This window comes from Chroicocephalus ridibundus, chromosome 2 (assembly GCF_963924245.1).
Source record: "Chroicocephalus ridibundus chromosome 2, bChrRid1.1, whole genome shotgun sequence".
Lineage (NCBI taxonomy): Eukaryota > Metazoa > Chordata > Aves > Charadriiformes > Laridae > Chroicocephalus > Chroicocephalus ridibundus.
In genome coordinates this window covers 21,328,579-21,344,007 of record NC_086285.1, presented here as the reverse complement: position 1 = coordinate 21,344,007, position 15,429 = coordinate 21,328,579, and the positions used below count along the sequence as shown (strand labels likewise).

The window sequence follows — 15,429 nt, the reverse complement described above, 5'->3', positions numbered from 1 at the left end:
CAACTGAGAAGTTCTACTGTTAAATTTGAATTTAAGAAGTGTGATGAAATTGTAAAAGGATATGATACAAAAATAACTTTTGTAAGTTCTTAGAGAAAATGCTTGTCCGGCTCATCCCAATGTCAAATGTTTATGTTCGCTAGAAAACAGCCATTATTATTTGCATTTGAAGTGCAAAGGAACACATACGATGGTCTGGGTTTGCCTCCTAGTGGAAATAACTATAAATGTCACACAACAAAATCACTTCTGTAGTTGAAATGAAAATTATCTCCATCTACAGACACAGGCTTCATACTTTTACCCCATTCCCCAACTAATGGGACAAATTTAAAAAAAAAAAATAATTCTATAAAATTAAATGAGGTAAATGACACAACCTTTTGCTACACTTAAGTACAGGCACCAGAATCAGCCTGTTAAGTCCTACGTCTTCATCCTGTTCCATAAAATGAAATGCATTTAAGTTCCTTTGTTTTGTTTTTTTAGCCTGTAGTTCATTAGTATCTCAAAGTCTCTACATTAGGAACAGATTTAAAATGCGCAAAACAAAAAATAGCTGTTGTACATACATCAAAGTTTTAAATTTTATGTCTCCATAGTTCATGCCAAAGAGAATTACATGTATACCATATGAGGGGAAAGTTCCACCTTGTGAGCATTCTTCCTCATCAAAATAAAGAACATAGGATGAGTTTGACCTGTCAGAATGAGTCTATTTGTGTCCAAACATGACCAGCAAGCTTTCCTCTTAACTGATGGAATTTATTGCCATGGAAGCTGCTTTGTATAACAGCTTTGCATTGGTATTATAGTATATGTGCTTCATAAAGTTGCACACACTTCTACACTCCAGGTCAATCAGCAAACCAGTCTAATAAAACATATTAGTTCATAAGTTTAATTAACCATACAAGGTTACAATGTACCACACCAGAGCAGGTGTAGCTATGTTATGCAAAAGATGAAGAGAAGCAAAAAGTTCAAGGGAGAAAGCTACACTACAGCAAAACAGCAAAATTGGGCAATTAGCAAGAAGCTTGATGTTTCAGAGGTGGTGGGGGAACCAAACAACAGACCATGCAATTGCATGGAAACCATTATTTGGAAACCAGTTAAATGCACAGTCAGGAAGACTGTTTCATACAGTGGAAGCAGACTTCAAGAAAGATGTGGTACAAGCTGTGGAAGGACAAGGAGGAGAGCACAAAGAAGGTACTGGAAAAGCATGGAGAAAGGCAGGAGAGTAAGCCACCTTAAAATCAAAGACATGACATCGAGGGGTCAAATCTGAGAAGGATTTTGAAAACAGGATTTCTGTAGAAGACAAATAGCTAGTGGAGACCTCAGGGATTGACAAAGCATTCTTCCTGTTTGCAGCAAGAAAAAATATCCACCAGCACCTGGACAATGCAAAAATTAGAGACTTAGTATTTATGGTGTCCTTAGAAGAGGGCATAGACAATATGAATCAACCCTTCCTGGGCAATAGAAATAAATAATTTTTGCAACAAGTGATCTGTCTTAAGGAAAAGTCCAGGTTTCCATCTCATTAGATAGAAGATGACAAATTGATGAAGTTCATTCTGAGGGTGTTCATTTATTCAGCAAAAAAAATGCCAATCTTACCTTACACTGAAAGAAACTAGAACTAGGTAGTCAAAAATGCACATGAAGAATGCAGGAACTGAAAGCTATCCACTCACTCACTACCCAAACAAAAGGAGACAGTCAGTGTTAACTTCACATATCGGACTGAGACAGATAAAAAGCAAGTTTCAATTCACCAAAGAATTCTCCCCCTCTACTCCACCCTGGTGAGACTCCAACTGGAGTACTGTGACCAGCTCTGGAGCCCCCAACATAAGAAGGACACAGACCTGTTGAAGCAAGTCCAGAGGAGGGCCACAAAAATGATCGGGGGTTGGAGCACTTCTATGAGGACAGGCTGAGAGAGTTGGGGTTGTTCAGCCTGAAGAAGAAAAGGCTCTGGGGAGACCTTATAGCAGCCTTCCAGGACCTGAAGGGGGCCTACAGGAAAGACAGGGAGGGACCATTTATCAGGGCCTGTAGCGATAGGACAAGGGGTATTGGTTTTAAACTGAAAGAGGGGAGACTTAGATTAGATATTAGGAAGAAATTCTTTAGTCTGAGGGTGGTGAGACACTGGAACAGGTTGCCCCATCCCTGGAAGTGTTCAAGGCCAGGTGACTTGGGCTTTGAGTAACCTGGTCTCGTGGGAGGTGTCCCTGCCCGTGGCAGGGGGGTTGGAACTGAGTGATCTTTAACATCCCTTCCAACCCAAATCATTCTATAATTCTATGAGTCTATGATATAGCAACACAAAAATCAAGTACAGGCAGGAAGGCTGGATTATTTTTATTATTTTAGACACAAGCTTCCATAAGCAGGCATTGACTCAGAAGATGACCCAGCACGCTCCTAGTCATTAGGGCTAACCCTTTGTGTGTGAAGAGCTCACCTCCTGCTAAGCATGAGCAATCTTCCTTCCCAAAACCACCCACTCATGCCTTTCCACAGCAGTTCGGTGGCCATTCTGTGGTTTCTGGAGTAAAGACGATAAATGCAGCTAACCAGCCTGCAAGCACTGCACATGTAGCATAGGTGCTCTTGGACTGGGAGAGAAGCTTCAGCATTGCACAAAAGCCAGGGGTTTCCTACCTTTTCCTCCCCATTTCAACCCCCATCACTGTCCTATGTCAGACCAACAGCCCCATTAAGGGGTATGTCTTTTTATGTGGCAGAATGGAGTATGTGCCTATTATCAGATCCAGCGCAGTAAGCCTCAGACATTGATGAGGGGAAAAAAGGCTTAGACAGAGAAGCTCTAAGGGAAACTAGCACTTGAGTGGCTGTTGATGGCAGAAGTCCAAATATTAAACTAGCATAATGGTCACTTCTGTACAGAGACTTGCAGCTGAAAGCAATAAGTAAGGTCTTAGGCAAAACAAGATTTGCAAGGGAAGAAATATCTTAGATCAATAAAGGAAGAAACAGACAAGATTTCAGATACGTAAGACAAAATGCTCAAGAACCAGAAGTCTGTGTGATTCTTACCCAGTATATTAGTTGTTCAATAACTGAAATATCTCTCCCTACAAGCACTACATCCCCCAACTACTATGGTTACAACACTACAGTCTACTACATGAGACAGTGAAGCAAGTACCAAAAATTTATGTATTTCACAGTGACTATATATACTACATTCCTTACTACATATATCTTTCAGATCATTCTTATAAAGGCAACTTACATCACTATGTGTTTTGCTGATATTTAAAGCATGGTTTAAATATAGCAGGTTTGGTAGATCAGAGGCTGGATCATGTAGGCTTTCCAAATCCTTCTTGTAATTCACCTGGAATGAGAATTCAGGTTATGTAAATAAAAATTAACAAAAATTAACAGCATCGTATTACAGTGTGGCCATCCAGAAACAGAAAGCATTGTGTTTGCCTGAACAATCTCTACCAGCCACTAGATGGTGGTCATTTACTATTATTTGGAGGGAATGGAAAAAATCAATAAAGGACTCATTCTATTGAGCAAATATTTGGCGACTGCTCAAACTTTTCCTCAAAAAGGACACTTACAACAAAAATAACACTTTGTATGACTTTTCAGACAAGAAAGGAATTATTATTGTTTCTTTTTTTTTCTTTTTTTTCCCCCAGAAAATGTAGATCAAGAGTATCTTCTTCAATACTTTGAGTTTAGTCATTTCAAACACTGTTGATTCTTGTTCTTTTCCTCCTGATACAGGAATTACGCTAACTGTCCAAATAAAAAAAGTTGTATATAAAACAATCAGAGGGAAGTGTTCCTAGATATTTTATTTAATGCAGATTGCTTTCAGCAAAGATAAGCAATATAATCACCTATGGCAAATGACAATTACCTCATGAAGTGGCAAAAGGTAACTTCCTATCAGCCTGTAGTAGGATTTTCCGTACTTCTCATAGCTAGATGCCCATCTTTACAGGAAGAAGACTAGCCACCTTAGCTATCTTGGATGACAAATCTTTTAAACCAATACCTTTAGTCAACTCCACATACGTTATCATGTTCTTTACTGATATAGGCAGACTTCAAATCAGCAATACTCGATTTGCATATCTCTAATAATAATAATTACTTCAAGGAAACTTTTAGGAAACACTTAGATTTTGGAAACAATTACATATTCTGTCGGATCCTTTCCAGAGCTGACCTCTCTTGTTCCCATTGGGTGGTGCTCCACACTTTGGAAATGCTGGAATGAAGGCTTGTCTCTTGGCTATCTGGCATCATGCCCTCAAAGAAGAGCTCACATTTTTTGCACTAGACACACTGTTAAATATATCATCCCAACAACATTATCACTTGATATAGGCATTTTCTCCAATCTGGCTCCAGGAGCAGGCACCCATTGCTGAATCTGGTTAGCTGCTGTACTTCGGAATACCATTCAGAAGATCAACCAGCAGAATGAAGTCTAAAATATACATATCCAAATCTCAGCTGCTCGTGTAACCTTTTTCTACATCCACTGGAGAGATGCCAGCACTTTGCTCCTCTAAAGACAGGCACCTACAACAGGTCAGAAGAATTGCGCTCTATTCCTGTTTATTTCTTTCCCAAATACAAAGGGACCTAGTACAAGACAATTAGCTCAGAGTAAGCAGCCATACCTTCTGACACACAAAGTTAAGCGAGACGAATCTCATCTAAAACAGTTAGGAAAAACTCTGCAGGCCCTTGGAGAAGGGCTTTGTCAGAAACAGAGGAAGAAACGGACAGCATGCTCACCTGCTATACAGACACATCATGTAGCAGAGACTGCTGCTTAGAGTAATTTGTGAGATGGAAAAAGGAATTCTGCTTGAGAACAAATGTTAGGTTTTTCAGGATGTAAATGCATGTAAAATAAAAGGCAAATTCACTTACATCACTTGCCAAGGTGGATGCAATCTGTGCTTGCTTGAAGGAAGCACTGTCAAGAGGATTGTATTGGTGGCTCTTCATTTCCTTATTGAACTGCTCTTTGTATTTCACCTTCCACCAGAACAAACATATCTAATATTAACATGTAGCACTTAAAGAAGGCATAGAGAATTCAGACTACAAAGGAGCTTATTAAAGGCAATTGCCTTCTCCATAAATCTTTAAACAATGAAGATGTTTAAAGAAGCTCGGTTTAGCCACACCTGTGACTGTCTTGTGCTGGTTTCAAAGTAATTTTTATGTATCTGAATTTTACTAAAATAAAAAAATAATTTTAAGATTGTCATATGTGATTACTGGTGCTGAAAGATTCACAAAAAGCAAACAGAAACAAAACCATATGACTCACCTGAGTAATCAAATAAACCAGAACTTTTTGACAATAGCAATAATAATCTACTTGCTGAGAATCATTCAATTCATAATTAACATCAAAAATGTGTTTTTAACAAAAAAAAACCCCAATTTATAAGATAAATAAACTGTAAAACTTGTAAAATAAATGACTTTTAAATTTTTCAGGCACTTGAAAGTGGGAAGACAGAATCAAACTTCCCACTCGGCTGTCTTCCCACCTCCAGATCCACGTGTCCTGTGCTAGGCTGTCTCCAGAGCCCCCAGGTCTATTTTTAATTCTGCCAAAAATTTCCCAAGAGACCCCCAGGAATCCCTCTGTAGTACAGTCCCTTCTTGAGGGCAATGCCCATCTCATTACAGTGTTAGAAAGCATAATTAAATGACTGTCTGCCACCACTTTCACTCTCTTTTCTTCTTGTTCAAAAGAGGAAATGAGCAACACAAATGTCGAGGCAATGGCATTAAAAGTAAATAAATTACAAAAATTTCATAAAACATGCTGAAGAACTGAATTCGGAACCCGAAAAAATTAAATTGAACAAATAGTAAATCTCCCTCTCCTTTGCCCGCCTTGTTGTGCATGATCATCAAACATCTGGAGACTTTGCACACATGCCTTGCTTCTTTCCAACAGCTGGGCATAATGGACGAGAATAAAGTTCAGTCTGAATTATGCTGCTTTCATGAATGTTAGTCAGACACCTGATTTCTGAGCCTATGCAGCATCCATTATAATTTACCACGCTCTGCATTAAATAAATTCGCAGCTTTTTCCTTACTCCTTTTTTTTCTATTCCCACATGAATGTCTGATAAAGTGGTTAAACCACCTCAAACCACCTCCTTCAAAAAATTATTTTTTTCTCAGCTTTAGTTGTGGGAAGAATTTTCTTTTTCCTTTTTAGTTTTTCCTTTCCTCAGAAGGCTCTCAGTGCAGTTTAGCTTACACAACCTCATTATTTTTAGCCACAATGCCCAACATTTCATTAATGAGCATAACAAGAAACCAAAACTAAACCACTCAAACAGAAACTAACCATATATGTTCAAGAACTACATTATCATGCCAGCACGTACGTTAATTTTTCAAAGGAAGGAAATCCTAAAACATTGACACTTTCAAAAAGAAACTTTATCTGAACACATGATGAACTTCATAATCTTTCACACTAACTCTAGAAGAGAATATCTATTGCCTCTGGTAGATTCATATGGTTCATATTGTTTGATATTTGCCTTGGCTTTGGATCAAGTACAAAAGCATATATCTGAATACAAAGACACTGCCTTTGTCAAAGGCAAATCCACATTCTGTACAAGCAGTGAAGGAATAAATCAGAGGGCTTTTCTCTTTTAAAGGATGTATCCAAAACTTTCCTTCTAATAAAAATCAGGCGGTGCTGGAATATGTGATTTAAAAAGCCTCCAAAACCAGCGATCAAGTCAGCATGGTGAGCAAAATTGTCTTTTACTCCTTGGGCATCAGCTCACATCATAACGACAATCATGCACAAGAGTTTAAATATCCAGCTGCTGCAGGCTGACTTCTGCCCAGCCAACAAACGGCCTCAAACTGTGCACGCAGACCGAATGCACAACGTGGCCCTTGATATTCTTGTAAAACGTGAAAACATCAGCGCCAAAGGGACCTCTCCCCACAACTGGCTTGCCATCTTCCAGCTGCAGCCGTTTCATGCCATTTTTTAAAAGACTTTTTTAGCAAAACATTTCAATCCAGAGATTCCAGTAATAAATCCTCATTAGCGTCACTTCAGATCACATCACTGCTACTGAAGGAAAGCGGGGGAGTCAGCGATCCCAGTCTTCTCAGGGCTGCGCGTCCTGATGCCAATGTGCAGGAGGGTCCCAAATTTAAGGAGACCGTCCACCAATCCAATGGTAAACACTCCCGGTACAGCGAGGGATGTCTCTGAACCTCTAGGCCCTGCCGAGGACTCGTCTGGCTGCTCTGCTTATTGCCTTTGCTCTCCTCCCCAGCCCCACCGCACATGTCGCTCTGGGGCAAAATGGAGGCAGCACAATAATATCAGATGACCCAGGCGGTATATCTCAAGAGCACTTCCAGCAGTAATTTAACTCTGACTTGTCACAGGGGATTCGTCTCATTGAAAGCTACACACGCATTCACTTTCTCTTTTATCGGTATTTTCCTGTTTCCTTCTCCCTTTTGAAAGAAAGCGTCGGGTGGGAGAGGGAGAAGAGAGAAGAGCAAGCCCATGGATGAGTCACTGTGAAGTAACGCACGTGGTATTTATCCTTCTTTTCAACCGGAGAAAGTTGTGGATGCAGTTTAAAGGGGGAAAATACGCCTGAGAGAAAGGGTTCTGATTAAAAACAAGGATGAAAAATACTTCATCAGTGTTTTCTAAAACGTCTGAAGGGGAGAGGTCTTAGCAATGCTATAACATGGTGGAGGAACAAACAAAAAGTGGGAGTAGAAATGACAGTCGTTAGTGGGAGCTTATCTACAAATTTCATCGTTAACCAAAAGCTTTACTTTAATAAGCCTTTAAAACGATGGCTACTTATTTACCAGCTTAATTAAAGTCTTAAGCTTGTTTATTTTTTTAGAGAGTAAGTAGCAGGTGTTAATTTAAAAGAAATGCGTGTAGGCTGCTTTCTAATTGTTGCTGAAGAAAGAGCAGACTTTGCAGATTTTTAACACAACAACATCCCAACATCCCTGAAAAACCAAACTGGAATTAAATAAGGCCTGGATAAACAAACTTCTCATCGGCTTTGCACAAAACCTATAAAAGTCAGAATTGCAGCTGGACAGAGCAGTGTCTTTTGAAGCTTTGCAGCAACATTCCTAAATCAAATCTGTAGTTCAAAGCTGTTCACACAGGGAGTGTTCAGTTTCAGAAGTGGATGACATCACCCACCGGTCAGATTTACAAAGAAACTACAAAAATTGAATCATTCAACCACTGGGATCCCAGGATGAAGGAGACACTTGCAGCTAAAGCATTTCCTCATGACCATATGAAAACATATTTAAAAAATGAAAAACCTGTCAGAGCACATAGATATTGAAGGAAATGTAACATAAACACAGAGCTAAATTAAAATATTGGTTGCTAAAAGCACTAGCAGAGTTTAAAACAATAAAGACTGAGAAAATCCTAGGCTCTTTGTGTTGTTTGTGATAATCTCAGAGAAGGTAAATTTTAAAAAACATTCTACCTCTAAAAATTTTATCCCTGAACCAATAAGCAGCAGCATAAAATGCAAATATCCAAAATTATTCATCATAAAACCAATTACTGAACACCATAAGGGGAATATTTCATATCAGCAGCTCTTTGAAAAAGCTAATAAAATGCATTAGGAGACATAAAGAAGACCTAAACAAGGGCTTGTTCTTATAAAAAAAATACAAAACTAACACAAATTATACAATGTACATTCAGCAAATTGACAAGCTTCATGTTTTCACAAGGGCTAACACAGTTTCTGTTTTAAATTTGGTTTAAAATCAACAGAAAAGGGTTACTGCATGCTGTGGGTAAATATGCTAGTCCTGGGAGCTATTATTTTTGCTGCTGCTGTTGTCAAAAGCTTTGTTAAATAGAAAAAGAAAAAAAAAAAAAAGAAAAAAGAAAAAAGGAAAGAGAGTCCACTGATTTTGTAGAGCCTTGAGTGCCAGTCAAACATTAACACTATTTTCTTCACTGTGTTTGCTTTCCTGCTTGCCTTGATTGCTTTCTCCCTTCGTTACACCCACACTGCCTGACCTCCTCTTGCTCCTGTTCTCTATACTCCCTAAATTACCCACCCATATGCACCACATTAAAACATGTTATCATCTTCTCTTCCCATTACATCCATCAGAATTGTCAACTTTGCAAATTTACTGTGAGGGTCAAATAACTAATATTTCTCTGCATGTCGCAGCTTATAGATTCATGCTATTAAGGGAGATTATCAACTTTCAGCACAAAAAGTTTATAATGCTCCCATTTGCTGAGAAACAAATGGAAACCCTAAAAGCCAGAAAGTCTGGAGACAATAAAGAGATCATTAACTTTACTATTTTTTAAATCTTGTAATTGTTACAAGCCTGCTTCGCGATCCTTGTGTGAGGAGGACTGACATGACTGACCCACATTTAGGGCTCTTCCTCTCCTACAGCACAGGTGCATTCCTCATCCTGCCCCACCGCCCTGCTCTTTGGACACAGGGGTCATCTTCATTTCTCTGTGCTCTTGATTTACGACCAGTGTGTCTAAGTGTTATGATGATTCAAATAATATATAAAAAAACATTGGACAACTCATGGCCACTGCTTTTTCCTTCAGAGGAGGTGGGGAATTGCTGAGTGTACCTCTGAAAGCAGCCCAGTATTTACAGCCTCCGCGCTGCTGTATGCGCTGAAGCACTGCCTGCCTTTCTAAAAGTATATGGCCCCTCACACACACTGCAAGCAGCCACAACAGTGTCGACCAAGGAGTGGACAAGAGAAGGAAGGATCTCAAAACCTGGATGCAGGCCCAGTGGCTGCGGAGTTTGGACCACCAAGGTTTAGCAAGGAACTTCTTTACAAACAAATTGTAAGCAAGCTACATTTTGTCAACCGTTCCTCTCTTCCTGCCACAACTTCTGCACTATTTGGGCTCTCTAAAGAAGTTAAAATTCCACACCAAATGCTCTCTTCTGCAGAAGGATCTCAACTGGAACTGCTGCCACCCCAGTCCCTGGCAGTCAAGAGACTCTATTATAAAGCTTTTGCAGATGCAGCATGCATTGTCCAAGAGGAAAAGCACATCTAATAAAAATGAGATAAAAAGTGCATTGATGAAGCCTATGATGCAGCTGCAGAACCCCATGATCCAGCTGGTATTTTTTGATTGTTGCGATTGTTGGCCACAACCTCAGGGGTACCAGGCTTAGTGAGATGGAGAGGGCTATTGGAAAGGGATCCGCTGTGGTCCCATTTGCGACCACAGGCAGCTGCAAGCCCGCTAGATTCTGAAATAGGCTGCAAGGAGCACGTAGACAGCCACTGAGTAGAAATAAAGGATACCACACACTAAATTTAGCTATGAACCCTTTTAAAAACAACTAAAGATGTTTGCTAAATGACAGACAGCTGCCTTTCCTGGAAGTGACAGCAGCATAGCACTAGCTCTTCCTAGAAAGCACAAGTTGACTTCCAAGCCTGCATGATGCTAAACACAAAAGGATCTCTTAGCAGACTTGCCCATCAGCAGAGGAATGAGCACATGATCCATTAAAAAATGGCAGAAAAGAATCTATTTGGAAAACGCAGACTGATTTTGATTCTGAACACCTCATTAACAAAGCAATAAAAAACTTCTATTTCCTTCTTTTCTCTTTGTGCAGTATTAATGCTTCAAACTGAATGATGGTCAGTGTGAAAAAGGAAATCATGTGGCAGATATCTAGGGACAACGCTTGGTGACAGCAAAAGGAGCTCATCCTCTTGCAAGCAGACACTGCACTGCTTTGCAGCTTGTTCTTTGTGACACATTATTCCCATTTTGTCCTAGTTCTGGGGAAGATGTTTGCTATCTAGCCAAATCACAAGTATTTGTTACACAGCACTGATTTTCAGGCTGTTCTAGTGTATACACTTCTACACTTGGGGTTTTTTTCTAGTTCTGGGAAGACAGACATGGCCCTCTCCAATCAAAGGGCGTTATCCTCCTCCTACAGGAGGGCGGAATTTGTTCCTGGGTGTACAAAAGCTCTAAGTGTAGCCTGACAGGATTACTAGCGAGGATTATGCAAGGCACTGTTAAAGACCTACTCCAGAAAAAAAAAGAAAAAAACGAAAAAGGGGAAAAAAAAAAAAAAAAAAAAAAGAGGTCAGCAGTCAAAAATCCCTTCTCACCAAGTCAGGCTGATCTGTAGTAGAGTCTTATGAGTAGATGTTATGAGTAGAAGACTCATAAGAGGAAAAGAGGGAATATTTGTGTTTTCAGGTTTCTTTTTATTTATGGACTACAGTAATCCCTCCATTTTTCTTTTTTTTCTTTTTTTTTTTTTTGTTTTAAGGTTAATATATAACAGAAAGTAGTACATAAAAGATTCCGTTTCAGGGGATGGGAAGGCGAGCAGTTTGCATGTCAGGCCAAACTCAGATCCCATTACTCACATTAGCAAGCAGTTACACAAAATTTAAATTACATACTGTTAATATTTTAGAAATCCTAGATATTCTGAATAAATATACACCATCTCCACAAAAGATGAGTTTTAACAGTCAAAGTTCGTTGTATTTTTGCATTAAAATGTATATTCTGTTTCCTAAGAATATTAATTTTGCGAGTCATTGCAATATTGTATTAAAAGAGTTTGAGAACATAATGCAATTCATGCAATTAGAGATAATAAACTAAAAATCTAAATATTTTCTTGCATTACTAGGAACGAGATATCTGAATGAAGTCATTGTAAAATGACAGAGAATCTTACTTGGCTCAACAGTTTTGAAACTCCTTTAGCATGTTCAAAATCTGGTCTTCCAAGCACAGCAGGCTCCTTATTCATCTCTCCCCTTCCTTTCTTGTATGCAGCCTTAAAAAAAAATTAATATGAATCATTATTGAATTGTTTCCTTTTGTTTTATCAAAAGAAATATAAGCATTAAAGCTGGTAGAAAAAGTCTCATTTAGCGACCTGCATTGACACTACTTTCAGAGCTTTTCTAATCAGCTCCGAAAAAAGCCCTTCTCAGGCTTCAGCTCCTTAACAACATAATGTTTATTTATTGTAAAACACAATGCACACCATTCACAAAATTCAACTTTAACCAAATGCATAGCTTAAGCCTGAGAAATATCGTTCTCCCAATCAAGGCAGAAGGAGTTACTGTGGTTCAGCATTTCTTACAACAGGGTCTGCAGTTTACACAAGTTTATTTGTAGCAGCTGAAACTAGCCTTGAAAAAAAAAAAAAACTAGGCTGAGGGGCAGCTTTTTTGGAAGTTAAGGTCAAATTCCACTGGCGGTTTTACCACTGCAATCTTGCTAGATGTCAGTGAGGTTGCATTGGTGTAACAGAGCGGAATTAGTCCCACAGGGCTGGTGTTATGTGATCTTTCCAGCTGAACTGCCTCCCATGCAAATTGCTGCTTTTTTTTTTCTACAACGCATTAGGAATCAGCACAGATGAACCGATAATAGGTGCTTTGCAATATTCACAAAATTACCCATTGCCTAAAATAGGCTTCTTGCATTACTCAGGCACTGTGAATCAGCAAGGACACATCATAACAACAGACTGAGAGAAATAAAAGTCCCAAAGACACTCTAACTCAAAGGGGTCTTGAACAGCAATTAGTAAATTTGGGTGTTCGATGCAAGACTTAGTAGAAGTTCTAGGTTTTCAGAAAATCCTGAATATTCAAAAGGTAAATCTCAGGTCTTTTGAAACTGTCCCTCCATAGGTGCCTAGGCAGTCTCACATGAAACTATCAGCAGTTACTTAAAATCTTGGTTCAGGGCTCTTAATATACAATATCTTGTTTGAGTTGTCTACAATAAAATATTAAATTGCATCACACATTGCTGCTTCTCAGACTGCTCCTATTGACCTATCCATTAGCAGATGTCACAGAGGGAGGGAAAAGAATTTGAGAGGGGAGTTCAGGGAGGAGAGCCCCCATGCAAGAGGGTGTTTGTACAGCTCTCGGAAGGACAGCGGGGAATTGCATTTCCCTGTCCCTGATGGTCAAGACGGGAGGATGAACAGGAGTCCTGGGATGTGAGCATCCCGTGTACTGAGGTGAAAAAAGGCTTGGTAGGTCTTCTGAAGTGCAGTATAGCATACAAACATATGACTTATTTTGAGAAAGGTTATCATGAATAAAGCTGAAACAAAACCAACTTTAGTAAGCTTAACTTTGTCTTTAGATCAATGACCACTAATTGCAAAGGTCATACTGTCAGCGTCAAAATAACTTTAACTTATAACCGGTAACTTTGTAACATACCAGGCAAGGGGTTTTATTTGTTGGGGTTTGTTGGTTTTTTTTAATCAAACCTCCATATCAGATTTGGGGTTGCAGGTTTTCTGCTCATGATGTTTGAGAATTTCAGCAGCATTCTAAACAAATCTGATTGAAATTGGAATAAACAAACCAACATGTCTAAAAAATACGAATAGAGTAACAGCAGAACATACATCACTTATTATCTTTGTTAACCCAGTTGCTATCTTTATGTCTGGCCTGTTCAGCACTTCAGTGTATCTATGAGTATCTTGCACATCCTTCTTATAGGATACCTGTCAAACAGAAAACAGTTTTGTTTAAAACAAACAAACAAAAACGTTTTAAGTTTGTAAGTAATCTTTGAATGACCTATCAACTCAGCCATCAAATTCAACAGAACTCTGCCTAATTTATTCCAACACGGTCCTGCTTGACAGGGATTATTTAGTAAGACCCACACACAGGTTAACAGGATAAGGAAGAAATTCAGAAGCATAAAATACAATATTAAAATGAAAAATGGTTGTGCTTAGAAGCGTAGAAGAAAATGAAAGCACTGCAAGGACCCAAATATTAGGTTTTATCATTACATTTCAGAGGACTTCCAAAAGTACAGCATTTTTTCTATGCTGTACCCTTTATTAATACAAACTACCCCCTGCTATCATACTGAGCACTGCAGCCTAGCAGATTGCAGCTACACTGAACAGAAACCGCAGTTCCACCACGGTGAACGTCTTTCTCAGTAATAGGCAGCCGTGTAGCTGGTATGTAATTCAATGACACAACTCCACCCCAGCATCCCCCACTCCCCACAACTCCACTTATCTGCTCCTTTACACAATCATGGAAACAAGAAGGCTGAGTGTTCCAGCATGTGGAGTACAAGACTGAATCTTTCTGTTTGTTCAAAGCCACTACTATAATGAATGGGCTCAGAAAACTTTGGCCAGAAAGCTAAACCACAGGTAGGAGAGTCCAAACATTCTCTATTTAGGAAAGCAATCACAGGAACAGCATAGACCTCAGGGACGTTACAGAGCTCCAAGACCACAAGTTATCCTTCTTCTCCCTCTCCAGGGTCTGTAGACTTTTTCTTCTCCCTTGCTATAGCACATGTGCCAATCTAAGCCAATTTCCAAGAGCTGTCTTACTGAATTATTCTGAATGATTAAGAAAATCATCCCTGGTATTCAAATGTGAAACTGAAGTTTCAGGCAAAAGTTAGAAAACATAAAATAAAGCCTACAGGAAATAGAAAGTATCAGAATAATTCCTGCTTTACTGGACAGTCTTTTAGATTTTCTTCCATTGTTTAACAAAGTTAACCAACCTCTCAAGATTGTATTTCACCATCAAGAAAGTCCTCAGCTTGAAGCTTGACTTATAATCTCCACATCTAGCTCCTATTTCTAATGTAAAGTGTTACTTTGGGTACAATGCACCAAACGCATAAACTGCAGCACCCAACAACAAATACAGTTTGTAGAAATATTACTGTAAATCTTACTTTTTGGCAAATATTTTACAGGCAACAGGAAAGTAATTTTGCGCCCATATGGCTTCAGCTAAGTAGACAAGCTAAATAGGCTTCAATGTTGGCCATTTGCCCACAAATAGATCTTATAATTTTTAACCTACAATGAGTGACACACAAGTGTAATCACTCGTGAAATAAATAAATAAATAAATAGGATTAATACAGCCCAAATTATCACCTACCAAGAAAACAGAAACTGTTTCTTACAGTTTGTTAAAACCACTGGAAGTTTTGTTTTGATTAGGTTTAAATTTCCTCTATTTTTTTAAGAAACTAGTTGTACAGACAAGCATTTGCAATTCAGGGCTTTATATGAATTTAGTTAATTATATGCTGTTCATCCTAATGACCACATGAGGTGAGGTGAAAACCACAAAGGCAGCAGAAACAGGTTTCTGAATAGCACCCTATCATCCATGTAAATTGCAAATTAAAGGCCAGCATATGTGCTCAAAATAGAAATTAGGAATGGAGTGAATTTAACAACAGAGAATCAAGAACAGTGGTGATAAAGTTGAGGAAATGTGGTCACTTATTGCTCCCAA

The 15,429-nt window shown here is 38.9% G+C and overlaps 1 protein-coding gene across 4 annotated transcripts in view; it reads right to left on the bottom strand.

The window, feature by feature from the left end:
- The window catches only part of NEBL (nebulette), a 271,880-nt gene that overhangs the window by 55,001 nt on the left and 201,450 nt on the right, over window positions 1–15,429 (bottom strand). For 2 of the 4 annotated variants that reach the window (XM_063324684.1, XM_063324685.1), the window contains exons 6-9: window positions 13,536–13,637; window positions 11,826–11,927; window positions 4,951–5,058; window positions 3,278–3,382 (exon numbers count right to left, since the gene is read on the bottom strand). The exons of the other annotated variants lie outside the window; for them this stretch is intronic. In XM_063324684.1, the coding sequence (XP_063180754.1) occupies window positions 3,278–3,382; window positions 4,951–5,058; window positions 11,826–11,927; window positions 13,536–13,637 (417 nt within the window). The remainder of the gene's footprint in view (window positions 1–3,277; window positions 3,383–4,950; window positions 5,059–11,825; window positions 11,928–13,535; window positions 13,638–15,429) is intronic. 4 annotated transcript variants of the gene reach the window in all.